At 43.3% G+C, this 27,749-nt stretch overlaps 3 protein-coding genes across 4 annotated transcripts in view; 1 reads left to right on the plus strand and 2 right to left on the minus strand.

The window, feature by feature from the left end:
• Positions 1-579: 579 nt before the first annotated feature.
• The window catches only part of LOC137096334 (zinc finger protein 271-like), a 56,121-nt gene continuing 28,951 nt past the window's right edge, over positions 580-27,749 (minus strand). Inside the window, exon 5 of the mRNA XM_067465491.1 lies at positions 580-7,191. Within this exon, the coding sequence (XP_067321592.1) occupies positions 6,180-7,191 (1,012 nt within the window). The 3' untranslated portion in view covers positions 580-6,179. The remainder of the gene's footprint in view (positions 7,192-27,749) is intronic.
• On the minus strand, positions 7,536-14,694 carry LOC137096318 (uncharacterized). Its single transcript, XM_067465464.1, has 4 exons — positions 14,569-14,694; positions 11,214-11,924; positions 9,199-9,328; positions 7,536-7,609 (listed from the first exon to the last, which is right to left on the minus strand). Exons 2-3 carry the CDS (start codon positions 11,896-11,898, stop codon positions 9,237-9,239), a joined length of 777 nt encoding a protein of 258 aa, XP_067321565.1. The 5' UTR covers positions 11,899-11,924; positions 14,569-14,694; the 3' UTR covers positions 7,536-7,609; positions 9,199-9,236.
• On the plus strand, positions 20,076-27,582 carry LOC132765918 (zinc finger protein 436-like). 2 transcript variants are annotated; one of them, XM_067465398.1, is made up of 4 exons: positions 20,076-20,250; positions 22,641-22,790; positions 24,739-24,838; positions 25,034-27,582. In XM_067465398.1, the coding sequence occupies exons 2-4, from the start codon at positions 22,683-22,685 to the stop codon at positions 26,248-26,250; spliced, it is 1,425 nt and encodes a 474-aa protein (XP_067321499.1). In that variant the 5' UTR covers positions 20,076-20,250; positions 22,641-22,682; the 3' UTR covers positions 26,251-27,582. The 2 variants fall into 2 exon arrangements, with proteins under 2 accessions (XP_067321499.1, XP_060616200.2); XM_060760217.2 differs by having other exon boundaries at positions 25,037-27,582.

The raw sequence follows: 27,749 nt of genomic DNA on the forward strand, positions 1-27,749 counted from the left end.
AGGATAAACCCATCCCATGCCATCCCAAGCCCCCTTGTCTCTCTCCTGAGGAATCTGTACAAGGACCAAGTGGCAACAGTCAGAACTGACCACGGAACAACAGACTGGTTCAAGATTGGGAAAGGCGTCCGGCAAGGCTGCATACCCTCACTCAACCTTTTTAACTTGTATGCAGAACACATCATGCGATGTGCGGGGCTGGATGAATGCAAGGCTGGGGTGAAAATTGCTGGAAGAAACATTAACAACCTCAGATATGCAGATGACACCACTCTGATGGCCGAAAGCGAGGAGGAGCTGAAGAGCCTTCTAATCAAGGCGAAAGAAGAAAGCGCAAAAGCTGGGTTGCAGCTAAACATCAAAAAAACCAAGATTATGGCAACAAGAATGATTGACAACTGGGAAACAGAGGGAGAAAACATGGAAGCCGTGACAGACTTTGTATTTCTAGGCGCAAAGATGACTGCAGACGCAGACTGTGGCCAGGAAATCAGGAGACGCTTACTTCTTAGGAGGAGAACAATGACCAATCTTGATAAAATAGTGAAGAGTAGAGACATCACACTGGCAACAAAGATCTGCCTAGTCAAAGCCATGGTATTTATTTATTTATTTATTAATGCACTTGTATACCGCTAATATCTCAGCCTAAATCGGCAACTCATTGCGGTTTACAACATTTAAAAAACAATATTCAGTTAAAAGCATAAAACACATATACAGTACAAATTATTGGGCCACCAATAACAATCCTATGCATCTCAGTACTGGAATCGTAATTCAAAATTCATCGTCCGTGTATAACCAATCCTTAGTCAACACAATTCGTTACAACGGATTAACCGAATGCTTGTTTAAACATCCATGTCTTCAATCTTTTCCGAAACACCATCAGCGAAGGGGCTGATCGTACCTCTATGGGGAAGGTGTTCCAAAGCCGGGGGGCCACCACAGAAAAGGCCCTATCTCTCGTCCCCGCCAGCCGAGCTTGAGAAGCAGGCGGGATCGAGAGCAGGGTCTCCCCGGAAGATCTCAAACTCCTGGTGGGTTCATAGGCAGAGATGCGGTCAGATAGGTAGCTTGGGCCGGAACCGTTTAGGGCTTTAAAGGCCAACGCCAGCACTTTGAATTCAGCCCGGTAGCAGATCAGTAGCCAGTGGAGTTGGTGCAACAGGGGGGTTGTATGCTCCCTGCGCTCCGCTCCTGTTAAAATCATGGCTGCCGAGCGTTGGACTAGTTGGAGCTTCTGAGCTGTCTTCAAAGGCAACCCCACGTAGAGAGCGTTGCAATAGTCTAAACGGGATGTAACCAGAGCGTGGACTACCGTGGCCAAGTCAGACTTCCCAAGGTACGGGCGCAGCTGGCGCACAAGCTTTAGCTGTGCAAATGCTCCCCTGGTCACCGCCGAAACCTGGGGTTCCAGGCTCAGCGATGAGTCCAGGATCACACCCAAGCTGCGAACCTGCCATGGTATTCCCTGTAGTCACCTACGGATGTGAGAGCTGGACCTTAGGGAAGGCTGAGCGAAGGAAGAGAGATGCTTTTGAGCTGTGGTGTTGGAGGAAAGTTCTGAGAGTGCCTTGGACTGCGAGAAGATCCAACCAGTCCATCCTCCAGGAAATAAAGCCCGACTGCTCATTGAAGGGAAGGATACTAGAGACAAAGTTGAAGTCCTTTGGCCACATCATGAGGAGACAGCAAAGCCTAGAGAAGACAATGATGCTGGGGAAAGTGGAAGGTAAAAGGAAGAGGGGCCGACCAAGGGCAAGATGGATGGATGGCATCCTTGAAGTGGCTGGACTGACCTTGAAGGAGCTGGGGGTGGTGGCGGCCGACAGGGAGCTCTGGCGTGGGCTGGTCCATGAGGTCACGAAGAGTCAGAGACGACTGAATGAATGAACAACAACAAGCAAGTCAGAACTGAGCATGGAACAACAGACTGGTTCAAGATTGGGAAAGGCGTACGGCAGGGCTGTATACTCTCACCCAACCTATTCAACTTGTATGCAGAACACATCATGTGATGTACGGGGATTGACAAATGCAAGGCTGGGGTGAAAATTGCTGGAAGAAGCATTAACAACCTTAGATATGCATATGACACCACTTTGATGGCTAAAAGCGAGGAGGAGCTGAGGAGCCTTCTAATCAAGGTGAAAGAAGAAAGCTCAAAAGCTAGGCTGCAGCTAAACATCAAAAAAACCAAGATTATGGCAACAAGAATGATTGACAACTGGGAAATAGAGGGAGAAAACATGAAGGCAGTGACAGACTTTGTATTTCTAGGTACAAAGATGACTGCAGACGCAGACTGCAGCCAGGAAATCAGGAGACGCTTCCTTCTTGGGAGGAGAGCAAGGACCAATCTTGATAAAATAGTGAAGAATAGAGACATCACACTGGCAATGAAGGTCCGCATAGTTAAAGCAATGGTATTCCTCATAGTCACCTATGGATGTGAGAGCTGGACCATAAGAAAATGTGGAGGCAGTGACAGACTTTGTATTTCTAGGTGCAAAGATTACTGCAGATGCAGACTGCAGCCAGGAAATCAGGAGACGCTTACTTCTTGGGAGGAGAACAATGACCAATCTTGATAAAATAGTGAAGAGTAGAGACATCACACTGGCAAAGATCCGCATAGTTAAAGAAATGGTATTCCCCATACCATTGAGCACTCCAGCTGGAGGTCAGCTGTGACCAGCAGTGCTGCAGAATTCGAGGAGGCACAAGTGGAGGGTGAAAGAGAGAAACGTGCCAGGAGGAAGGCGCGTCAAGCCAACTCTGACCGAGACCGCCTGGAAACCAATGCCTTCACTGTGGGAGAAGATGCGGGTCAAGAATAGGACTCCACAGCCACCTACGAATCCACAAGGAAACCCATCATGGAAGACCATCTTACTTGTTCAACAAGGGATCGCCTAAGTATTCCCCCTACGGATGTGAGAACTGGACCATCCAACCAGTCCATACTTCAAGAAATAAAACCTGACTGCTCATTGGAGGGAAGAATAGTAGAGGCCAAGATGAAGTCCTTTGGCTACATCATGAGAAGAAAGGAAAGCTTAGAGAAGAGTATGATGCTGGGGAAAATGGAAGGAAAAGGGAAGAGGGGCTGACCAAGGGCAAGATGGTATCCTTGAAGTGACTGGATTGACCTTAAAGGAGTTGGGGGTGGTGACGACCGACAAGGAGCTCTGGCGTGGACTGGTCTATGAAGTCACGAAGAGTCAGAAACGACTGAACAAATGAACAATAAAAACAAATGCCTTCTCTCTGTGCTGACGTGTGCCCATTAGATGGGTTAATAGGCCAGAGACAACCTGAAAGGTTATCTATGGACCAAAAAACATACAGTCTCTATGCTCATCAAATGGAACCAAACTTCTGAAGGACAAAAAATGAATTGTACTAAATTGGAAAGAACACTACCAAAGTCTCCTGAATTGCAGCTCCAATGTGGCAGAAGAGGTTCCCTCACAAATTCTGCAACAACAAACCAGGGATGAGCTTGCAACAATGCCTAGTTTGGAAGAAGTCAGCAATGCCATCAGCCAACAAAAAAATAAAATAAAATAAAAAATAACAAAACCAGCAGACCTGATGGGATCCCTGCTGAAATTTTTAAAGAGGGAGAACCTGAGCTGACACAACTCCAGCAGGTCATAGAAAGAATATCGGTGACTGAGAAAATCCCAGCAGACTTCAAGGATGCCACCATCATCTTCAAAAAAAGGGGAAAGAACAGACTGCAGAATCGGGGTATTTCCCTTCACCACATTCCAGGGCAGAGAGTTCCACTGCTGAAAAGTTCTCACAGTCAGGAAGTTCTCCTTTCCTGTAGTTTGAAGACATTGTTTATTTATTTTAAACATTTATATTCCGCCCTTCTCAGCCCAAAGGGGACTTGGCGTGGAGCACAAGATATATATGGCAAACATTCAATGCCAGAACATAAAATAAACTATAAATATACATAAACCCTAAAATCAATTATCTCCACTCTAAAAACAGTTGTTTAAAACCATCTCAGATCAGCCATAATGCATCCTATTGTTAACTTATTGCACTGCCCCAAAGCCTTGGTCCCACAGCCAAGTTTTTACCATCTTTCTGACTATTTGTAGCTTCTAAACAGTCTTCTAGGGCAACCCCGCGTAGAGCACGTTGAAGTAGTCTATCCTGGATGTAACGAGAGCGTGGACCACCTTGGTCAATTAATGTCTCACTAGAAGAATGGCCACGATATCCACAACTTGTAGTTTAATAAGCACATCACAAAACTCAAGCTGCATCCAACATTTTGTCAAACTGAGTGAGTCACAATTTTTTAAAAAAAATAATAATGGCCCAAAATATTTTTAAAAATGAGGAAAAGGGAATTTAACAACAACATGCCTTTAAAAGGAGGAGGTACCAGCATTAAATGTATAGTACAAGTACCCTTATGTTGTTCCAGGTTTGGTCAAATGTTTACAAAACTGGTTTATGCAAAGCTGAAGATAAGTCATTGGCAATTTCCAAAATCAAGGCCCACATTAAATATGAGAGCCAATGTGTCAAATTCAAGGTGTATACATATACCCAGCCCTCCACATTTGGTGTGATTATGGGTGCGTTTTTAAAAACTTGAGAGAACACTTCTCTAGAATTTCTAGGATCTCAAGCACAAGTCCATGCTTACCTTCCTTTGGAATTGGACTGATAGACCTAAAGGTTTGAAGAGTTGTTCTCTCAATGGCCAAAGTATCACACTGGCGAACATAGAGTGTACAATTTTCAAGGTCTGTGGACTACAATTCCTGCATCATTTGACATAATGACTGGAGCTGATGGGAGTTGTGATACAGCGTGATCTGGAAGGCTGCAGTTCTGTTTAGTAGGGGAGTGGGGTCTGAAATTAGATGGATGACTTGTGGATGTCTGACTTTAAAATGTTCCCCAACCTCAGAGCCACAAATGCTCTTGGTTTGCAATTCTCATTATCTCCAGTCCACATGGTGGATAATCAAGAGTGATGAGAGCTGTAATTCGGTGACATCTTCAAAGATCAGTTGAACCTAAATTGGGTAAAATTTGGGGACTCAAATTGGGTAAACATGAAAGATCACCGGACACTATGTAAAAAAATTATAGTTGGCCCCATGTCCACTGCATCTCCATCTATGGCAGCGTTTCTCAACCTCGGGGTAAAGACCCCTGGAGGAGGTCGTGAGGAAGTGTCAGAGGGGTCACCAAAGACCATCAGAAATAACAGTGGGTTGTGAGACCTCACAACCTCTGAGGATGCTTGCCATAGATGCAGTTGAAATGTCAGGAGAGAATGCCTCTAGAACATGGCCATATAGCCTGAAAAAACCTACAACAACCCAGTGATTCCAGCCATGAAAGCCTTCAACAATACAGAACTAACAGTATTTTTCATTGGTCATGGGGGTTCTGTGTGGGAAGTTTGGCCCAATTCTATTGTTGGTGGGTTCAGAATGCTCTTTGATTGTAGGTGAACTATAAATCCCAGTAACTACAACTCCCAAATGACAAAATCAGTCCCTCACCAACCCAACCAGTATTCAAATTAGGGCGTATTGGGTATTTGTGCCAAATTTGGTTCAGTGAATGAAAATATATCCTGCATATCAGGTATTTACATTATGATTCATAACAGTAGCAAAATTACAGTTATGAAGTTATGGTTGGGAGTCACCACAACATGAGGAACTGTATTAAGGGGTCACAGCATTAGGAAGATTGAGAAACACTGGTCTATGGATTCAACTGACCTTTGAAGGCAACCTGTGGCGGCCTTGATGAGAATGACCTAGAGCAGTGGTTCTCAACCTGTGAGTCCCCAGATGTTTTGGCCTTCAACTCCTAGAAATCCTAACAGCTGGTAAACTGGCTAGGATTTCTGGAGTTGTAGGCCAAAACACCTGGGGACCCACAGGTTGACAACCACTGACCCAGAGATTCCTAGAGAGAACATTTTAATCAAATCCATGAATAATAATCAAATCCACAAAAGTCAAATCTGAAATGTAAAAGTCCAAATGTGGGCTGTAAAGAAGTTAGAAGGATAATCTTCTCTTCCCCTTTTGCTCTTTAAATCAGCACCTCCTTCATGTCACAGATGGCTCATATTTAAAGACTTGGCACTGCCAGGAGCATCTCTTATTTTGAACCTAAGATGGCTGCTCTCCAGGGTGTATGGTGCCTGGCTCTGCCAGCTTTGGACTATAAACAAAGGTTTCAGCACCGACTGCATGCTTCCCCCTGTGCACCTTTTTATGCTTCGTAAGATCTGAGCTCGAAATGAAACGTTTCCCACACTCAAAGCAGGCATAGGGCTTCTCTCCCGTGTGGGTCCTCTGGTGTGTAATGAGGGAGGATTTCCGATTGAAGCATTTGCCGCAGTCTGAGCATTTGTGGGGCTTCTCACCCGTGTGGATTATGTTGTGATTCAGGAGGTTCGAACTGGTGCTGAAGCTTTTTCCACACTGGAAGCACTGGTAAAGATTCTCTCCCGTGTGAGTCTTTCGGTGGGTGATGAGCGGGGCCTTGGCATTGAAACTTTTCCCACATTCGGGGCACGTGTAGGGCTTTTCTCCTGTGTGGGTCCGCTCATGGATGATCAGGTGAGTCCGTTGGCTGAAACTCTGTCCGCAATACGAACATTTATATGGCCGCTCTCCGGTGTGTACTCGTTTGTGCATCATCAGGTTCGTCCTGGTGCCGAAACCCTTTCCGCACTCGGAGCATTCGTACGGCTTCTCGCCTGTATGGATCCGCTTGTGCGCAATTAGAGAAGCAATTTGGTTGAAGCTGCGACCGCACTCGGAGCAGTGGTACGGCTTCTCGCCAGTGTGCACCCGCTTGTGCCGCAGAAGCTGGGAGCTGTTGCCAAAGCTCTTGCCGCAGTCAGGACACTCATACGGCTTCTCCCCTGTGTGGGTCCGCTCGTGGGTAATCAGGGACGACTTCCAGTGGAAGCTCTTGCCGCAGTCGGAGCACTTGTGTGGCTTCTCTCCCGTGTGGACGATATTGTGGTAGATCAGATTCGAGCTCGTGGTGAAGCACTTTCCGCACTCAGAGCAAACGTACGGTTTCTCCCCTGAGTGGGTCCCCTTGTGCTTCAAGAGGGACGCTTTCGTGCCAAAGCTTTTGCCGCATTCGGAGCAAGAGTAGGGTTTGGCCACAGCTAAGGTCCCTTGCTTTGGCACGAGGGATGCACCATTCTTGAAAGTCTTCCCACAACGGGGGCAGATGTAAAACTCATCTTCCACTTGTGTTTTCTGATTTTCAGGGAGCTCAAAGATCTCGCATGGGTTTCCACATTCTGTGCACGTTTTTTTGGTTTTCTGCTGGTTTGCCTCTTTACTTGCTGTGCTTCCAGAGACTTCCTCAGAAGGCAAGGTCCCTTTAGCTTCCTTCCTGGTTTCATAGTTTTGAAGGACTTTGGATTCTGGCTGTTTCCCAAGCACTACCTCTTCCTCGGTGTGAAACGAGAAGAGATTTCCTTTGCCTCTTCCCAATGATGTCTCCTTGAGTTCCACTGTTTTGGATCTTTCCAGACAAAGATTTCTTTTTTCTTTTGTTCTCATTTGATCATCACCTGGTGGAATGAAATAAAATACCTTAGTCATAACCCATAGCTTCTTTGGGAGGAGCAAAAACTCCCAGAATCTTCAGGACCATTTGTTGTCTCACACAATGGGCAAAGCTTGGACAAATTACTTTTGGGGAGCTTAAAATTTCCAAAATCCTCCAGCCGGTAATGAAGACCATGGATATTTTATACCTCATAAAGACAAATTCTTCAAGCTGTGCCCAGTGTAACAGAGGGGAAATCTACATTGTAGATGCACCTTATCAAGGGACCTCATCACACTAGAGCATCTATCCACTATAAATCCTATGGCTGCTGCCTGCAGAATTCTGGGATTTCCAGTTTAGCGAGGTCCAGGACCTCTCTAGCTGGGCATTGTTGACCCCTCCCCACAAAAAAACTACAAATCCCAGAATATGGCAGGAGGCAGCCACAGAATTTAAAGTGGATAGATGCTGTAGTGCAGTGGTTCCCAACCTATTTTTGACCAGGGACCACTTTGACCAGGGACCATTCTCCAACGTTAGTACCAAAAGGTCATACAAAGCTGACTGGTACAACCTGGGGATCACAACCAGATACAGTGAAGACATCTACCCTTGCGCTTTACTACTTTGCTGCTGAGTACGCATGCCCAGTGTGGAACACATCTCACCACGCTAAAACAGTGGATGTGGTTCTTAATGAGATATGCCGCATAATCACAGGCTATCTGTGCACTGGAGAAATTACACTATCTAGCCAGTATTGCACCACCTGACATCCGCTGGGAAGTAGCAGCCATTAATGAAAGGACCAAGGCAGTGATATCCCAGCCCATCCCCTGTTCAGATATCAGCCAGCACGTCAATGCCTTACATCAAGAAATAGTTTTCTAAGATCAATAGAGACACTCGCTGGAACCTCAGCAAGCGAGAGTCCAAAAGTGGCAGGCTAAAACCCGGAATCTCAATCAATGGCTGATACTGGATGAGAGGCTTCCTCCTGGGCACACAGAAGGATGAGCGACTTGAAAGGTTCTGAACAGACTGCACTCTGGCACCACGAGGTGCAGAGCTAACTTTAAGAAATGGGGCTACAAAGTGGAATCAACAGACCACTTACTACAATGCAGCCTGAGCCTGCTACATGCACAATGGAGGACCTTCTTACTGCCACACCAGAGTCACTCCAAGTGGCCAGCTTCTGGTCAAAGGACATTTAGTACAATGCCAAGTTTTTAATCTTGTTTGTGTTTTTAAATACATTATAACTGTACCCTCAACTCGCTTCTGACATAATAAATAAATAAATAAATAAATAGCCTCAGAGGAAGGCAAAAGCAACACCCTTCTGAACAAATCTTGACAGAAGTTGGAAATGACTCGAGGGCGCACAACGATGTATATAAGAGTTATCCTTACCATGTCTTAATATTGTTTACATTTGTAGAGATCTAAATTAAAGGTTAGAATTGTGTTGTATTCTAGATGTCACTGAATGAGTAATGGATGGGATACAGGGAATTACAACTCCCCGCATACATTGCCACCGCCACCATCAGTGGTGAAGACTAGTATCCAGCACTATTTGAAAGGACACATGATGACACATACCCAGTAAGATTGCCTCCTGAGCATCTCTTTTCTTGCCATCAGCAATCAATCGTTGTTTTAGCCTGGCTTCCGATGGATCTTGTTCCAGTGTGGCCGAATGAGCAGCCACATCTTTCAAAGGTGCCAGTATCTGAAACAGAAATGGGAGATAGCATTTTGAGACACAAAGTGAACCTGGAGAGAAAGATGGTTAGAGGTGTGAATGAAACTGGGCACTTTACAAATCAGCATTCAAGCCATCCTAGATCAGATGCAGGCGAAACATCAGGAGAGATTGCTTCTAGAACATGGCCATATAGCCCAAAAAACCTACAAAAACCCAGTGATTCCAGCCATGAAAGCCTTTGAGGATACATCCTAGATCAAACAAAAAGAACTTGGCTGTATCACAAATTTTTGGCAAGGCCTTATATTCCATTTGATCCAATTTCCTGTTCAGTGCAAGAAATCTAGAGTTAGAACAAGTGGCTGCCCAGCTTTTGATTGAAGACTTCCAGCAAGGAAGAGGCAATCCAGGATGCATCTACCACTGTACAATGAATGCAGTTTGACACCACTTGAACTGCCATGGCGCAGTGCTATGGAATCCTGGGAGTTATGGTTTGGTGATTCGACTCAATTCCTTTAATTAAACCTGTTTGGCTTTGGCTTCCTTTCTGGAGTAGGAGAAGAAAAATCTCATCTCTGTAGTCAAATATTTCAATTCTATGCTCTCAGGAAAGGAACTCAGGCTCCTTCTACACTGCCATATAATCCAGATTATCAAAGCGGATATTCCACATTATTTGCTTTTAGTTGGATTGTATGAGTCTATACAGCCATATAATTCAGTTCAAAGAAAATAATCTGGATTTTATATGGCAGTGTAGAAGGGATCTCAGAAATGTCTTGTGGATTCTGGAAGTGGCTGCACCTCTTGCCATACATTAAGGGAACCACTGACCACATAGGAATGCTGATGAGGAAACACAACCTACAAACTATCTACAGACCCACTAAGAAAATCCAATAAATGCTACGTTCAGCAAAGGACAAGAGGGATCCTCTCACCTCTGGAGGAGTCTGCCGTATACCATGCAGATGTGGACAAGTCTATATAGGGACCATCAAACACAGCAGCATTGCCCAAACACATCAAGGAACACAGAAACCACCGCAGAGTCATTCAACCAGAGAAGTCAGCCATAGGAGAGCACCTAATGAGCCAACCTGGACACAGCATATTAGTTGAGAACACAGAAATGCAACTATCATGTCAGCTACACAGAGAAGCCATTGGAATCCACAAGCAGGTGGACAATTTCAACAGAAAGGAGGAAACCATGAAAATGAACAAAATCTGGCTACCAATATTTAAAAACTCTAAAATTATAACAGCAAATAAAGAACAACACTCAAACACAGGAGAACTCCAGACAAGAAACAATCAGAGACATCTAATCACCTCTCAACAAAGGATTCCCCCAGGCACCAACAAGCCACACCTAAAAACTGTCAGGCCATCAAATGCTAATCAAGGTGGCCAATTGACATATTCACACCTAGCTCCAACAGACAAGAGTTCTTTCTCCCACCCTGGATTTTCCAGATATATAAACACAATTTTCCTAGTTTCCAACAGACCTCACAACCTCTGAGGATGCTTGCCATGGATGCAGGCAAAACGTCAGCCCAAAAAACCTACAACAACCCTCTTGGAGGACTATTTGGAATAACACTTTGATTTAGGAATAGCAACTTTTGCTAGAATCATGATGGAGGGCCTAGAGATTCCTAGAAATAACACATCTCTAGGCATGTGTGGATCTTCCAGAATGATTATATGGTTAGCTTCCAGTGGAAGTTGATCATCGGAACTGCACCAAAGGACCTAAAGATTCTTGGATAATCCAGTTTATTCCAGATTGAAATGGATTCACCTGAAACATTATCTGGACGTCTTAGATTAATCTGTTTCCTATCACACATGGTTGGTGAAGTTGGGGCATAAGAAAGACTTGCCTGGTTTCCCTCACCCTCCAGTGGTCTGGTCAAGAAGTCTTCTGCTAGGGCCACGGCCTCCAAACATGTCTCTGGACAGTTCTCTCGGACCCAGCTCTGAATCTCGGAGGGCAAGATGGTCAGAAACTGCTCCAGGACCAGTAAGTCCAAGATCTGCTCCTTGCTGCATCTCTCTGGCTTCAGCCACCCGTGGCAAAGCTTCCAGAGCTGGTGGAAGGCCTCTCGGGGTCCATCAGCTTCATGGTAGCAGAAGCACCGGAACTGCTGGCGCCGTGTCTCCAAATCGAGGGTGTCGTCATCCAGAACTTCCTCTTTCAGCTCCATAGGAAAGCCTGGATTTTCGTAGGCCTTGATATTCTTATCAGCGGGGCCTCGCACCGTCTCGGTTGCATACCCTTTCCCAGGCCATTGACACACCTCAGCTACCTTTTGAGTGAATGCTGGCAATTCTTTAGAAGCTGGCCCAGATGATATGTCTTTCCATCTTGGACAAGGGGACTGCGGGGTGTTCATGAACTCAGACCAGTGGGTCTCCCAGCCCTGTTGCAGCCTCTCTTCCAATTCCTCTTTAACGTGCTGCAGAGTTGCTTTAGTCACCAACTTTGCTACGGTTTCTTCTTGGACAACAGTGTGGTCTCCTCCTTCCTTCTCCAATCTCTCCTCTGGTTCTTTAGGTCCAGCCAAGTCTTCTTCCTCCATTTTTGTATTTATCCTTGTAGACAGGTCTGGAAAAGAGATTCAGTGTTATTAAATAGGATGCCACACTGTTTTTGGAACAACTAATACCCCCCATGACTGCTGGGGTTAGGAGCAGGGGACTCATGATCTCATCTCCTCCTATGAATCTGCGTGATCTCTTTGATCTTTGGACGAGGCCCTCCTTTCGCTCCTGCCTCCATCTCAAGTACGGCTTGTGGTGATGAGGGAGAGGGCCTTTTCCGTGGTGGCCCCTCGGCTCTGGAACTCGCTCCCCAGGAAGATCAGGCAAACACCCACCCTGGCAATCTTTAGGAAACATCTAAAAACTTGGCTTTTCCAGAGTGCTTTTGAGGAATGAATAGCAAATCACCCATATCATGCCCACCCCAGTGCAAATTTGTCCTTCTGGTGCACTTTATCTCTTCCCTCAGTGAAGAAACCCCATTGGTTATCCTACCCGAGTCTCCCACAAGACACACCATTCTATTTATCTATCTCACCCAGGGGTTTTATAATTATATAATTTTACCCTTTGCATTTGGCCAGCTCGCCCTGTTTAATTCTATTTTACCTTATACCATGTGCTATTATGTTATTGGTTTTTACTTTATTGTATTATTTGGTTATTGTTCACATTTTATTTGATGTTATTGTTTATTGTATGTATTTTATTTTGCCTTCTTGTAATTTTTGAGCTTGGCCTCATGTTAGCTGCCCAAGTCCCTTTGAGGAAATGGTGGCGGGGTATAAATAAAGTTTGTATTTGTATTGTCGAAGGCTTTCATGGCCGGAATCGCTGGGTTGTTGTAGGTTTTTTTCGGGCTATATGGCCATGTTCTAGAGTCATTCTCTCCTGATGTTTTGCCTACATCTATGGCAAGCATCCTCACTACCTCTGAGGATGCTTGCCATAGATGCAGGCGAAATGTCAGGAGAGAATGCCTCTAGAACATGGCCATATAGCCCGAAAAAACCTACAACAACCCAAAGTTTGTATTATTCATCATCATCATCATCATCATCATCATCATCACTAGCCGTCCCCTGACATGCATTGCTGTGGCCCAGTCTGGTGATCTAGAAAATAAAGTAATGAGAAAGTGTTGGCTTCTAATATATGTAATTTCTCTATTCTTGTGGGTAAACAGTTCATGGGGTTCAGAATGCTCTCTGTTTGTAGATGAACTGTATATCCTAGTAACTACAACTCCCAAATATCAAGGTCTATTTCCCCTAAACTCTATCTGTGTTCATATTTGGGCATATTGAGTATTCCTGCCAAGTTTGGTCCAGACCCATCATTGTTTGGATCCACAGCGCTCTCTGGATATAGGTGAACTACAACTCCCAAAGTCAAGGTCAATGCCCACCAAACCCTTCTAGTTTTTTCTGTTGGTCATGGAAGTCCTGTGTGCCACGTTTAGTTCAATTCCATCATTGGTGGAGTTCAGAATGCTCTTTGATTGTAAGTGAACTATAATTCCCAGCAACTACAACTTCCAAATGACAAAATCAAATTTTTTTGAATGATGGTCACTCTTTGGATTAGAAGGTGACTTGTGTCCACATGTCATGTCAATTCGTCTAGTGGTTTTTGAGTTATGTTGATCCCACAAACAAACATTACATTTTTATTTATATAGATAATAATAATAATAATCAATTTTTTGAGTGATGGTTACTCCTTGGGTTAGTAGGTATCTGGTGGCCAAATTTGGTGTCAATTGCCCAGTTGTTTTTGAGTTATGTTAATCCCATAAACATTACATTTTTATTTATATAGATAATAATAATAATAATAATAATAATAATAATCAATTTTTGAGTGATGGTCACTCCATGGGTTAGTAGGTATCTTGTGGCCAAATTTGGTGTCAATTCACTCAGTTGTTTTTGAGTTATGTTAATCCCACAAACATTACATTTTTATTTATATAGATTTATTTATTTATTTATTTGCTATATTTATATTCCACCTTTCTTGACCCCAAGGGAGACTCCAGGCAGCTTACAGCATAGGCAATAATTCAACACCTTAAAAACCATATACATCCAATATACAAATAAACATTTCAATTTTTAAAAAATTAATTTTAATTTTAAAATGTGGGGATTCCTGGTTTACCCAAAACTTACTGCAGTTCACCAATGATCTTGATGGACTGCAAATCGAATCATGCCTCACTACTGGCTGCATTATCTAGGGATGCTAGGTGTCACAGTCCAACAACATTTGATGAGTCTCCCATCTCTGTATGATTCCCATCCCCAAAAACAATGTTTGAAAGAGAAAATCACTAACAAAAAAAGATCTGTCTGCTGTAGTCATGCATCTTGCCAATTGATAGAGGTTTATTATTATTATTATTAATAATAATAATAATAGAACTCCAGTGATTCCACATCATTGAATCATGGCTATTAAAGCAGTATCGAACTGCATACTGTACATTCTACTGTGTAGAGCAGGCATGGGCAGACTTTGGCCCTCCAGGTGTTTTGGACTGTAACTCCCACAATTCCTAACTGCCCATGCCTGGTATAGAGAGGCACCCCATGCCCCCCCCCCCCCACCCTCCACTTTCCTGTCCTTTTGTGCTGCTGCATGCTTTCCATCTCAGGTTTCCCTCCACCACCCTCCCAGCCCCTTTCCCCTGTGTCTTCACTCACTCCTTGGCTTGTGCTCCAGCCTTGGCCAATCTGCAATCTCAAATGCCACGAAAAGGGCTGGGAATGCATCTAGAAGGCTATTCCATTATTTTTCCAGCCAGCCTGCAGGAGGAGAAGGAGGGGGGCCGGAAGGGGAATGGGTTCCCAGCTTGAAAGGAATGCCTTCTCTGCCCATGTCTAGGAGTTACAGCTTTGTCCCTTTAACCCTTTCACTTACTAACCAAAAAAGGCTAACCAGAAGTTGGCAAAGGGCTGGATATACTATTGAAGGGGAGATTTCTCAAATCGAAAATGTCCTGATTTTTCTCCCCTATGTCATCATATTTCTTACTCAATTCCTTCCAAATACAGTCGGCCCGCTATCCAGTTAGTCAACCCTCTATCTAGTTAGTCGACCCTTTACTAACTAGCTGGGCTCAAAGTAAACCTTAAAAACTCTGGCATAGACATTGAGAACTGGGAAGCCCTGGCCTTTGAGTGCTCCAGCTAGAGGTCAGCTGTGGCCAGCAGTGCTGTAGAATTTGAAGAGGCACGAATGGAGGGCGAAAGAGAGAAATTAAAGTGTAGCAGCAGATAGGAGAGATAATACCAAGAGCAATTCTTTCTGGGAGAGAGAAAAGTATGTTTAATGTATTGTCGAAGGCTTTCATGGCTGGAATCACTAGGTTCTTGTAGGTTTTTTCGGGCTATAGGGCCATGTTCTAGAGGCATTTCTCCTGACGTTTCGCCTGCATCTATGGCAAGCATCCTCAGAGGTAGTGAGGTCTCTCCAAATCATGGAGAGACCTCACTACCTCTGAGGATGCTTGCCATAGATGCAGGTGAAACGTCAGGAGAAATGCCTCTAGAACATGGCCCTATAGCCCGAAAAAACCTACAAGAACCTAGAAAAGTATGTTTATTTTCAGCTGAGACTCTGGGGGGGGGGGGGGATTGTGAGGAAGCCCAGTAATTATCAGTATCAACTTAGGAGCTGTTTTACAAAGGGACCGCTAATTAAAGAAGAATTTACTTATTTGATAGCGTAGCGTTTAATGTCCCTGATTTGGTCTTACTTCTTATGCAGGGCTGTTTGTCTTAGAAGAAACTGTATCAGGCAAGGCTTGAGGAAAACAGTAACAAATTAACAGGAGTGTAACAGATTCAATGCTACTTCTCTAGAGGCACAAATCTTGATAGGTTACATTTATAATGGTTCTTGAATAACTCTGGGGAGGGCTCTTCCTTCCACTAAACAGGTTTCAAACAGTTTTTTTTTAAAAAAGGTGGTTCTTTCTTTTACAGATGGGTACGGGCACACGCTACCCTTGCTTTATGATGGTTCATTTAACATAAATAAGTCACCTGACTTATCTAACTATATTGGCTCACAGCCAAACCCTGATTCTTAATATTAAAGAATCAGTCCTCCCTATAGCTCTGAGAGCTCCTGCCTTTGCTGTGGAGTTCCCCAGGGTGCTATCCTCTCGCCCCTGTTATTTAACATCTACGTCCGACCACTTGCTGGACTGGTGCGGAGCTTTGGCATAGAGTGGTACCAGAATGCAGATGATACCCAGCTACTCTTGCGTCTCGAACCTGGGAGAACCGCAATTCCTGAGAACTTTTGGAAGCAGTGATGAGTTGGCTACGAGCAAGCAGACGAAAAGTCAATCCTGCAAAAACTCTGGCCCAGCCAGCCACCAGAATTAACCCAGTCTCTGCCTGATTTCGATGGGGAAGCTCTGGTTCCGTCTGCCACTGTTAAAAGCCTTGGGGTTGTGTTGGATTCATCGCTGACGATGGAGGCCCAGATCACGGCCATAAGTAAGCAGGCCTTTTTTCATCTTCGCCAGGCAAGGAAATTGGCATCCTACCTTTCGGCAGAAGCATTGGCAACGGTAATCCACGCAACAGTCACCACGAGGTTGGACTATTGCAATGCCTTATATGCTGGCCTTCCGAAGTCAATGACCCAGAAGATTTGGATGGTCCAAAATGTGGCAGCCACGCTGCTAGCGGGATCATCTATAAGATCCCATATTACACCGATTCTGCAACAACTGCATTGGCTACCAATAGAACATTGGATCTCTTACAAGATACTGATCCTGACATTTAGAGCTCAAAATGGCCAAGGACCTTTATATCTTAGGGACCGCCTCATTCCTTTTCCCCATCAGTGGTCACCTCGATCCACACAGGAGAATCTCCTATACATACCGGGTCCTAGGGAGGCACATTTAGAAGCTACAAGTCGTAGAGCTTTTTCGATCTATGCTCCAATTCTGTGGAACTCATTGCCTCCATATATTAGAGCAATGTCGGAGTTGCGACCTTTTGTAAAGGCGCTCAAGACTTGGCTGTTTGGTTGTGCATTTAAGTAATCGGATCAAATTTTGCTATAGTCACTGCTGAATGTTTTTATGTTGAATGTTTTTATGTTGAATGTTTATATTGAATGTTTTATATTGTGTATAAGCTATTTTAAATTGTAAATCACTTGGGGCACTTTGGTGGAGAGCGACTAATTAAGAAATAAAGTGATGATGATGATGATGATGATAGTTCTCTAACTATAGGATTCCTGCTGGTTTTCCACACACCACAGGATCAACTACCTCTCCTGTAACTCTTTGGTCACAGACTGCCACTTTCAAACAGCTGTGCCATGAAGTGGCAGTTGGCTCCGCTATGGCAACTCAGCTAAAGCCAAGCCAGTTATCATCCCTAACAAAATACAATTCTACATATTTACCATTATTAACTATTGTCTAAACAACACATAACTATTGGAATAAAAATACACATCGCCACAGGGATTAAGTCCAAAAGCCAACCAGAGTGAGGATAAAGGCGTTGACTTTCCTTTTTATACATCTTCAAATGCAGGCAAACAAAGAAACATGCTTCTACATATGTTAACATTATCACGACTTCACTTTAGCATCATAGAAATATCAAATTATATCTTCTACATGCAAGAGGCATGTCTCTATATATTTTTTTTCTAAGAGCAGTTTACAGCTACACCAATCCATCAATGGGCCACTTTGACCTGTCAGGAGGGAGGGAGATTCCTTACTTTTAGAAGAGGTATGGCCTGTGCTATGCTATACCAGTCTCTGTATAGGTAACATGCCCCCCTTCTCCTCCCCCTTTCAACACAGATCTCCTTCTGCATTCTTTCTGGCTTGTCAGCCTGGATTCCTAATACAGAGAGAACCTGATTTTTTCTATATTTCAGTGTTTGTAATGTACATACAAAAAGCCAATGGGATTTTGACCTGCATCAATAGGAGCATAGTGTCTAGGTCCAGGGAAGTAGTGCTCCCCATGCTCTATTCTGCTTTGGTTAGACCACACCTGGAATATTGTGTCCAATTCTGGGCACCACAATTCAAGAGAGATATTGACAAGCTGGAATGTGTCCAGAGGAGGGCGACTAAAATAATCAAGGGTCAGGAGAACAAGCCCTATGAGGAGCAACTTAAGGAGCTGGGCATGTTTAGCCTGAAGAAGAGAAGGCTGAGAGGAGATATGATATAAATATGTGAGAGGAAGCCACAGGGAGGAGGGACCAAGCTTGTTTTCTGCTTCCCTGGAGACCAGGACACAATGGAACAATGGCTTCAAACTACAAGAGAGGAGATTCCATCTGAACATGAGGAAGAACTTCCTGACTGTGAGAGCTGTTCAGCAATGGAACTCTCTGCCCCGGAGTGTGGTGGAGGCTCCTTCTTTGGAAGCTTTTAAACAGAGGCTGGATGGCCATCTGTCAGGCATGATTTGAATGCAATATTCCTGCTTCTTGGCAGGGGGTTGGACTGGATGGCCCATGAGGTCTCTTCCAACTCTATGATTCTATGAATCTATGATTCTAATATATGTATAAATATCTATATTTCCAATATCTCCCCATCAAAAGGACCAAGGCAGTGACATTTCCGGCCCATCCTCTGCTTGGATAAAAGCCAGTATGACAATGACTTAAATCAAGAAACAGGTTCCTAAGATCTACAGAGATACTCGCAGGAACACCTCAGCAAGTGAGAGTCCAAAAGTGGAAGGCTAAAACCTGAAACCTCAACAAGTGGTTGATACCAGATGAGAGACCCCCTCTTGTCCACACAGAAGGCTGGGCGACCTGGAAAGTGCTGAACAGGCTGCACTCTGGCGCCAACCTGAAGAAATGGGACTACATTTTGGGCACCACAATTCAAGAGAGATATTGACAAGCTGGAATGTGTCCAGAGGTGGGCGACTAAAATGATCAAGGGTCTGGAGAACAAGCCCTATGAGGAGTGGCTAAAGGAGCTGGGCATGTTTAGCCTGAAGAAGAGAAGGCTGAGAGGGGATATGATAGCCATGTATAAATATGTGAGAGGAAGCCACAGGGAGGAGGGAGCAATTGTTTTCTGCTTCCCTGGAGACTAGGACACGAAACAATGGCTTCAAACTACACGAGAGGAGATTCCATCTGAACATGAGGAAGAACTTCCTGATTGTGAGAGCCGTTCAGCGGTGGAACTCTCTGCCTCAGAGTGTGGTGGAGGCTCCTTCTTTGGAAGCTTTTAAACAGAGGCTGGATGGCCATCTGTCAGGGGTGATTTGATTGCAATATTTCTGCTTCTTGGCAGGGGGTTGGGCTGGATGGCCCATGAGGTCTCTTCCAACTCTTTGATTCTATGATTCTACCAAGTAGAGACCACGACATGTGAGTGAGGAGAAGAGCAAACACAGACCACGTACTCCAGTGCAGCCTGAGCCCTGCCATGTGCTTCTGGTCAAAGATAATTTAGTATAATGCCAAAAATTTTAATTTGTGTCTTTAAATACATTATAACTGTACCCTCAATTAACTTCTGGTATGATAAATAAAAAAAGTGTACACAAACTTTGTTCAATGCACAAAATTATTATAAATATTGTGTATAAAATGATGCCCAGGCTATGTATATATGGTATATGAACTTAGATCCGGGTACCATCTCCAAGATATCTCATAATGCAGATAGGTAAAAGTAAAGGTTTTCCCCTAACATTAAGTCCAGTTCATGTCCGATTCTGGGGGTTGGTGCTCATCTCCATTTCTAAGCCAAAGAGCTGGCGTAGTCCGTAGATACCTCCAAAGTCAGGTGGCTGGCATGACTGCATGGAGCACCATTACCTTCCCACTGGAGCGGTACCTATTGATCTACTCATATTTGCATGTTTTCGAACTGCTAGGTTGGCAGAAGCTGGGGCTGACAGGAAGCTCACGCTGCTCCCCACATTCGAACCTGCGTACATATATGCAAAATGCAGAATTCTGAAATACAAAAACAAACCCAGAAATCCAAACCTCATCTGATCCCAAACATTTTGGGTAAGGGATGCTCAACCCATATTAAAACCACATCAAGCCTGGAATGGGTGTGTGTTGCAAGTGTATACATTGTAGTTCTGGTGCAATTTAATTTCCTTTGGCTTGGAAGTTATCCCAAGGGTTAAACCAACAGAGCTGAGTTTTCATAGAGTGGCCAGAAACTGGAGAAGGAGCCTGCGATTGTCAAATGCTCTTTCCTGATAGGCTCTATTTATTAGGATTTTGCAGTCCCCCATCCATATAAAAAACAAATCCTGGCCTTAAGATGATGTAGATGGAAGAAACGCCTGAAAATAGACCCTATATTCCTAAGGCTTCTGCTGCTGCAGGAAGAGGTAAATTTCTGGAGGAAAGGGGGGAGGGTTAGTGAAGGCAAAGCTTTGCAAGCAAAAAATGGGGAGAATTGGGAGCTCCAATGCAAAAATAATCTCATATAAAATAAAATGGGGGTCCTCATTCTGGAGGAAAATAGCATCCAAACCCCAAGATGTTCAGATTTCTATTTTTTTGCATGAGCATCCTTATTTGTGAATTCTCAAAATAATTGATGAAAATTTTAAAAACCTGTTTTGCATCCATCTTGTTTCAGAGGGAAAGATGAGAGCAAATGGGACTCTTTGCACCACACAATTATAGAGCTAAGAAAGCATCTGCACTGTAGAATTAATACAGTTTGATGCCACTTGAACTGCCATGACTCGGTGCTATTGAATCACGGGTATTGCTGTTTTTGGTGAGGCATCAGCAGCCTCTTTTTTTGGAGAAGGCTAAAGACCTTGCAAAACTCCCAAGTCCCAGGCTCCCATAGTGTTGAGCCATGGCAATTAAAGTGGTGTCAAACTGAATTAATTCTACAGTGTAGGTCAAGCTTCTCCAACCATGTGCTGCATGCTGCCGAGGATGCCTATGGGTGTCACCGAACACAAAATTGTAAACATATTTGAAGCATTAAGAATTTTTTGCTTTTTAGTTCTTGTACCTCCATTGCACAATTCTTGATTGTGAATTTTGTAGATGACAACAGAATGGAATAATCAGAGTATGTTACACCCACAAATATCTGATTATTATCTGTAATCTGCATTATGATTGCATACAATTCAGCTAGAAGATGTGCTCAGAGATTTTAAAAGACCCACCAAATGGGGTGGTGCATAATTAAGATTCTTATATGACAGTGGTTCCCAACATTTTTTTGACCAGGGACCACTCTCCAAAAGGGTTGCGATTCAGTTTTTGGTCAACTTTAGATTCAGTTTTATTACTTGGTGTTCTGATTCAGAAATCTGCATTGGCTAGACCACATCAGCTGTAGTTTCTGATACCAAACATATGCCATTCAGTAGTCACCATCGCCTCACCCACAGAAAACCATATTTTAATGTAGAGCTGATGTGGTATTAGTAATCTTTCGTGGGTAGTTATCCTTTCCCCTCCCAACATCCCCGTTGCCTCGACACTATAAGAGGGTTTGGTGAGACCAGTCGCTCTTGTTGCTGCATGGTTTCAAGGCAACGGTGTAGTAAGGGTGAGGCCATGGACCATATTTTTGTTCTTGCAGACCACTGGTGGCCCATGGACCACAAGTTGGGGACCACCGGTCTTTTCCGATAGAATACAGAGATCTGAAAATATAAGCTTTTGTTGATAGGTACAAGCAGCGTCATAATGAATTAACTTTAGTACATGTATGCTCTTTACCTTGGTAAAACGAACATCTCCATGGGGTGACCATGAAGTAGAAATAATTCAATAAAGGATCATTATGAGATGCATTTGTGCAGCCTGCCAAGTACACATATTTCGAGAAATGTGATCTACTAAATAGTGATGTAGCCATGATGTATTACCCTATGTTTTGTGATTTCCATACAGAAATGTGTAAGAATATTTTTGTTTTATGGCCATGAGACCCCAGACCCCCTTTCACTGAAGCTTAAATAAATTTCTGTGGTCTCCCATACAGTGTACTTATCTGGATGAAGCACACAAGAGTCCCTAAATTAAGGGATCCTAGAATAATAGATCTGGAGGCTGTGCTCGAATCTGGCCACAGGGGGTGCTGTTGCTCCATCATCCATGCTGAGGAGCTTCGTTGTCCTTAGACGCTCTCCCGATCGAATTGCCAGCATGTTTGCATAGGCGCCTTTTTTTGCCAAAGCAGTACCTATTTATCTACTCACATTGCCGTGTTCGAACTGCTAGGTAAACAGAAGGTGGGTTGATGGTTGGGAGCTCACCCCAACCCGGGCTTGAACTGTTGACCTTTCAATCAACAAGATTTTCTGCAACTGGCAGTTTAACTCACTGTACTAAGCCTGGCCCTTCAGGTTCTTATGATGTTCTTCAACCTAATTTACCTCTTAGGAGTACTGTGAGGATGGGGGAGGCAGTATATTCACCCCAAATCAGTTGAAGGGGAAGAGTAGACAGTTATCTACAAAAACATTGTTCTTTTTGTATTGTCGAAGGCTTTCATGGCTGGAATCACTAGGTTCTTCTGGTTTTTTTCAGGCTAAAGAGCCATGTTCTAGAGGCATTTCTCCTGACATTTCGCCTGCATCTATGGCAAGCATCCTCACTACCTCTGAGGATGCTTGCCATAGATGCAGGCGAAATGTCAGGAGAAATGCCTCTAGAACATGGCTCTATAGCCCGAAAAAACCCACAAGAACCTATTGTTCTTTTTCTTTTCTTTTCCCTTCCAATCCTTTCCATGTTTCAGAAAATTGTCTGCTGAACCAAGGGTAATTAATTTTTTTGAAAAATGGAGAACTGGGTCAAGCAGCATAGCCCAGAGATTTGCGCCCAGGTTGTGGCCATGGCTGAGGATTTCCTGCTGAGGCAACGGGAGAAGGAGAGATGGGAGCAAAAGGTAAGGCAGGCTGGATCCAGTCAGCACCCAGTTCAGAATGCTGAGTGAGATCTTTTAAGTTACAGACACCGTGGGACTCCGTACATACCCACTCTTAAGTTTATCTTCAGAAGACTTTTTTCTAAGTGCAGCTGGCTGCTAATAGGAAAAGATCCTTCTCTGGGGTTGATGATGATGATGATGATGATGAAGAAGAAGAGGAAGAAAAAGGAGGAGGAGGAGGATACACTTTATTTATATTCCACCCTTCTCCATTATTATTATTATTATTATTATTATTATTATTATTATTATCTTTATTTGTACCCTGCTAGCATCTCCCGAAGGACTCGATGCGGCTTACATAGGCCAAGGCCTCAAAACACAACACAACAATACAACACCTAAGGCAAATTAAAACAGTTAAAGCAATATTAACAACAAGCAATAAACAATACATCAAGACACTATAAAACTGGGCCGGGCCAGAGTAGTGGGTACAAGATTAAAGTGCTGATGTGGCAAGAGGTATGTAGGGTTATAGGGTAAGTGCAGTGTGCGGTGTGCAACAATCTTAGTTCTACTAAAGTGCTTCTTGGACTTGGTATTGGAGATTCCTAATCTGGGAAGGCACATCGGAACAGCCAGGTCTTCAAGTTCTTTCTAAAGACTGCCAATGTAGGGGCCTGTCTAAGATCTTTTGGGAGGGTGTTCCAGAGTCGGGGGGCCACCACAGAGAAGGCCCTGTCTCAAATCCCTAGGGGACTCAGAGCAAATTACAGCATTTACATACATAGGCAAACATTCAGTGCCTTTACAATCATATACAATGAGACACACAAACACAAACAAAGGCAGAGGCTTCTCCTTTCATTTCTGGCTTCTGGAGGCGGTGCTCATCTCTGGCTCTGGGGAAGTGCTTCCTCCACTGGAAAGTGAGTTTAACAGGAAGACATTGGGGATTATATGTGTTTAATTGTTTTTGTAATGTTATAATGTTACTAACAAAAAGAGAAATTAACATCAAAATGAAAAACAATGCAAGTAATCAAATAAACATAATTATGCGGTAATCAGGTAGGCATCTTCTTCCATATATGGTGAACCAGTGAAAAAGCAAAAAAAAAAAAAAATACTGGAAAGAAAAACATAAAAAATACAGAGAATATTAAAAATAAAAATGGAACCCGAATACTTCCTACCATGAATGTTAGATTTGTAAAATGAATGAAGTAAAGAGACCCTGTTCAACTACCTAGTTACTGCAGCAAGGATAGTATACGCAAGGAACTGGAGGCTTAAAGAATCACCTCTGATTGAAGACTGACAGAACAAGATGCTGGAAATAATGACTATGGATAGATTCACATACTTGATAGCACCAAATCAAGGATTACAAAAAAACAAAACACAACACAAAACAACAACAAAACAAACAACAAAAAACAAACAAACAAAGAAACCTGACTGGCAACCAGTCTAAGACTACTTCAATTGACTAAAGATGGAACTAATAATCTAAATGAAAAATGTATTATAGGGAAATAGATGTTCACAAATTTGAGACTGAAAGAAAGGGGATGTGGAGAAGATAAAGAAAAGACAAGACCGAGTCTTGGACTTTAAAATAATGACAAATATATAGAATGACCACCAAGGAGTAGATGGAAGTCAAATATACCTTTTGTTGTTGTTTTTTGTTGTTTTTTCCCCTCTATCTCTCATTTTTCTTCCTTTTCTTTTCCCTCCTTTTCTGCATCTTTGATTTGATTAAATTGTAAAATTAACCATATGTTACCAATAAAAATATTTTAGAAACCACATAATTAAATTAATAACATAATTAACAATTAAGACACAAACGCTAAAAGAACAATTAAAATACATTAAAATGGCTGTGATGGAATAATGGTAGCTTTGCAACTCTTTCCTTCTTTCTCCTAACTTATTTTCCAATGCTTAATTTCAGGTGATGATTCAAAATATTTCTGACACGGATCAGTCTCCATCTGACACAGAATGCAAACAGCACTTTAAGGAGGAGGAAGGGGAAGATACAGTCTCACTTGGTGAGGATTTGATTTTTTTTTACCTGTGAAGGCAAACAATTCCACTGTTTAATGATGTTTACTATTGGGATGCTTCCCCTAATGCTTTTTTCAAGCCTGCTTTTCTACATTTTAGGGGGAAGTGTTTCATTTATCTGATTTGAACATTTAGTTTGGCCCCAAATTCTATACCTTAAGATTTTCTCTTGATCTCAGCAGGTGATGAACAGGTGAGTGAGGATGAAGAAGAAGAGGAAGAGGAGGAAGAGAACCTCAATCTAGAAGAGTCAGAATCAGATGAGCTATCTTTTGGAGGTGACATATCATGGAGTGTTGTAGAAGCATCTGGAAGTCACAAGATCCCAGATATAAGGGAAGACGGAAAGTACGCAGAGAAAAGATTTGATAGGTCTCTCCGAACATATGACAAAGGCCACTGGGATCTGAAAGAACCCAAAGTCCAAGCACGAATCTATAACTATGGGGGAGTGAAGATGTGCATGGACTGTGGGAAAACCTTCAAGCAAAGTTCAAGCCTATATAGGCACCGGAGACTCCACACTGGAGAGAAACCATACGGGTGTCCGGAGTGTGGCAGAAACTTCAGCCGCAAGTCGCACCTCATTGCTCATCAGAGGACCCATACGGGGGAGAAGCCCTATGACTGCATGGAGTGTGGGAAGAGCTTCAGCCGGAAGTCACATCTCACCACCCATGGGAGGATCCACACTGGGGAGAAGCCATATAAATGTGGGGAGTGTGGAAAGTGTTTCAGCCAGAGTTCAGCCCTTGTGGCTCATGAGAGGTCCCATACTGGCGAAAAGCCATTCACTTGTCCCGATTGTGGGAAGACCTTTCACCGGAGATCGGGTCTCTCAGCACACGAGAGAACGCACACGGGAGAAAAGCCATACAGATGCATGGAGTGTGGCAAAACTTTCAGCCAAAGCTCCGGCCTTTTGGCCCATGAGAGAACCCATACAGGAGAGAAGCCGTACAGGTGTAGCGAGTGTGGGAAAAGCTTCTGCGAGCGCACTGCCCTTGTCCGACATTTGAGAACTCACACGGGGGAGAAGCCGTACACTTGTGCTGAGTGTGGAAAGAGCTTCAGCCAGAGTTCGGGCCTTTTGGCGCATGAACGGACCCACACTGGGGAGAAACCTTACAAATGCTCAGACTGTGGAAAAAGCTTTGGGCATCGCTCTGACCTTCTCAGGCACCAGAGGATTCTCAAAAGGGGGAAGCCATATAAATGCTCAGAGTGTGGGAAAAGTTTTGGCCGTGGCTCCGACCTCCTCCAGCACCAACAGATCCATACAGGGGAGAAGCCCTATAAATGTTCTCATTGTGGGAAGTCTTTCAGCTGGCGGTCAAACCTGATTAAACATGAGAGGATCCACACAAGGGGGAAAACATTGAGTGGTGTAGTCTGAGTGTGCAAACACCTGTCTTCAGATATAAAGCAGTCCAGGCAGAAGGGCCACTGTGCCAAATATTTAGACCAGGGATTCTCAAACTTTTTAAACAGAGGGCCAGGTCACAGTCCTTCAAACTGTTGGAGGTCCGGATTATAATTTGAAAAAAAAATGAATGAATTCCTATGCACATTGCACATATATTATTTGTAGTGCAAAAAAACCCCTTGAAATAATACAGTAATTAAAATGAAGAACAGTTTTAACAAATATAAACTTATTAGTATTTCAATGCAAAGTGTGGGCCTGCTTTTGCCTGATGAGATAGGATTGTTGTCATCGTTGTGTGCTTTCAAGGCATTTCAGACTTAGGTTGACCCTGAGTGAGGACCAGGTAAATGACCTTGAAGGGCTGTATCCGACCCACGGGCCTTAGTTTGAGGACCCCTGATTTAGACCATGGAAATTTTAACCACAGTCAGAAATGACTACTTGCTGCTTGTCAGTAAATAGAACTGTTTGGGAGAGATTTTCACCAAAAAATGATTTCAGGAGCAACTTCAGTTTTTACTTATGTCAATGGAGAAAATGTGTATCCACTGTTTTTGTGATTCTACAGTCACATCTCTCATATTAATGGGCTCAACATTATTCACCAATTTGATTAACGTGGTCTCTCTAGAAAATTCTACATCAGATGCATCAAACTCAAGGCTCTAAACACAGCATATGTATATATGTATCTGTCATGTGTGTCAAGGCCCATGGACCGAATCTCCCACCATGTCATTTTATATGGCCCTCCAGATGCTGAACTTCTATATTCATCATCATTAGAGATCTATGATTAGATCTCTAGTCATAGATCTCATGAAAAACTGTATTAAGGGGCCGCGGCATTAGGAAGATTGAGAAACACTGTTCTACAGTGTAGTTTTGTCCTTAGATTTTGAAAGATGACATATCCTCAAGAACTTGAGATGTATGACCTCATGCCTTTGCATCTGATATGTTTTAAACAGAGGGGTAAAGTGACCCACCACTTTTTAATCTGGTGTTATGGGAAGGAAGTAGCACCCAGTTCCTAGAACTCAATGATCATTTTCCTGTAAAAAGTTGTCTTTTGAGTCAAAGTGAGGAGTGATGTTGGATATCAAAGGCAAAAATGGACTGTGGGGCAAGGGCAGGAAAGGGAGAAAAAATAATTTAAAAAAAATACCTTGTGTTTTGGTGTAATATCTAACCCCTACACACATGTTTTTTTTTTCTTTCCTGGAAAATATTGAAGTTTTGAATTGTGGTACTGTAAAGAAACTGAGCCATTAAAATGTTTCTCTGTGGGTTTTTTAAGTGACTAGTGCATTCATTTTGTAAAAAACTAGCTTGGGTACCTGCCGTTGCCAGGGTTATCTGGAAAAGTAAATTTTTTAATTGTTCAAAATGCATAAGGTTGTGGGTGAACTACAACACACATCATGCCAGGTTAACTCCCTGAAATTCCATGAGTGGTTGAAATT

Source organism: Anolis sagrei, chromosome 2 (assembly GCF_037176765.1).
Source record: "Anolis sagrei isolate rAnoSag1 chromosome 2, rAnoSag1.mat, whole genome shotgun sequence".
NCBI lineage: Eukaryota > Metazoa > Chordata > Lepidosauria > Squamata > Dactyloidae > Anolis > Anolis sagrei.

Excerpts from the sequence above, each read along its gene's own strand:
- LOC132765918 (XM_067465398.1), top strand. The coding sequence starts at position 22,683 with ATGGAGAACTGGGTCAAGCAGCATAGCCCAGAGATTTGCGCCCAGGTT. Across the intron at positions 22,791-24,738 it reads AGGAGAGATGGGAGCAAAAG|GTGATGATTCAAAATATTTC; the intron begins GTAAGGCAGGCT and ends GCTTAATTTCAG. Across the intron at positions 24,839-25,033 it reads GGAAGATACAGTCTCACTTG|CAGGTGATGAACAGGTGAGT; the intron begins GTGAGGATTTGA and ends TCTTGATCTCAG.
- LOC137096318 (XM_067465464.1), bottom strand. The coding sequence starts at position 11,898 with ATGGAGGAAGAAGACTTGGCTGGACCTAAAGAACCAGAGGAGAGATTG. Across the intron at positions 9,329-11,213 it reads CTTGACCAGACCACTGGAGG|ATACTGGCACCTTTGAAAGA; the intron begins GTGAGGGAAACC and ends TTTCTGTTTCAG.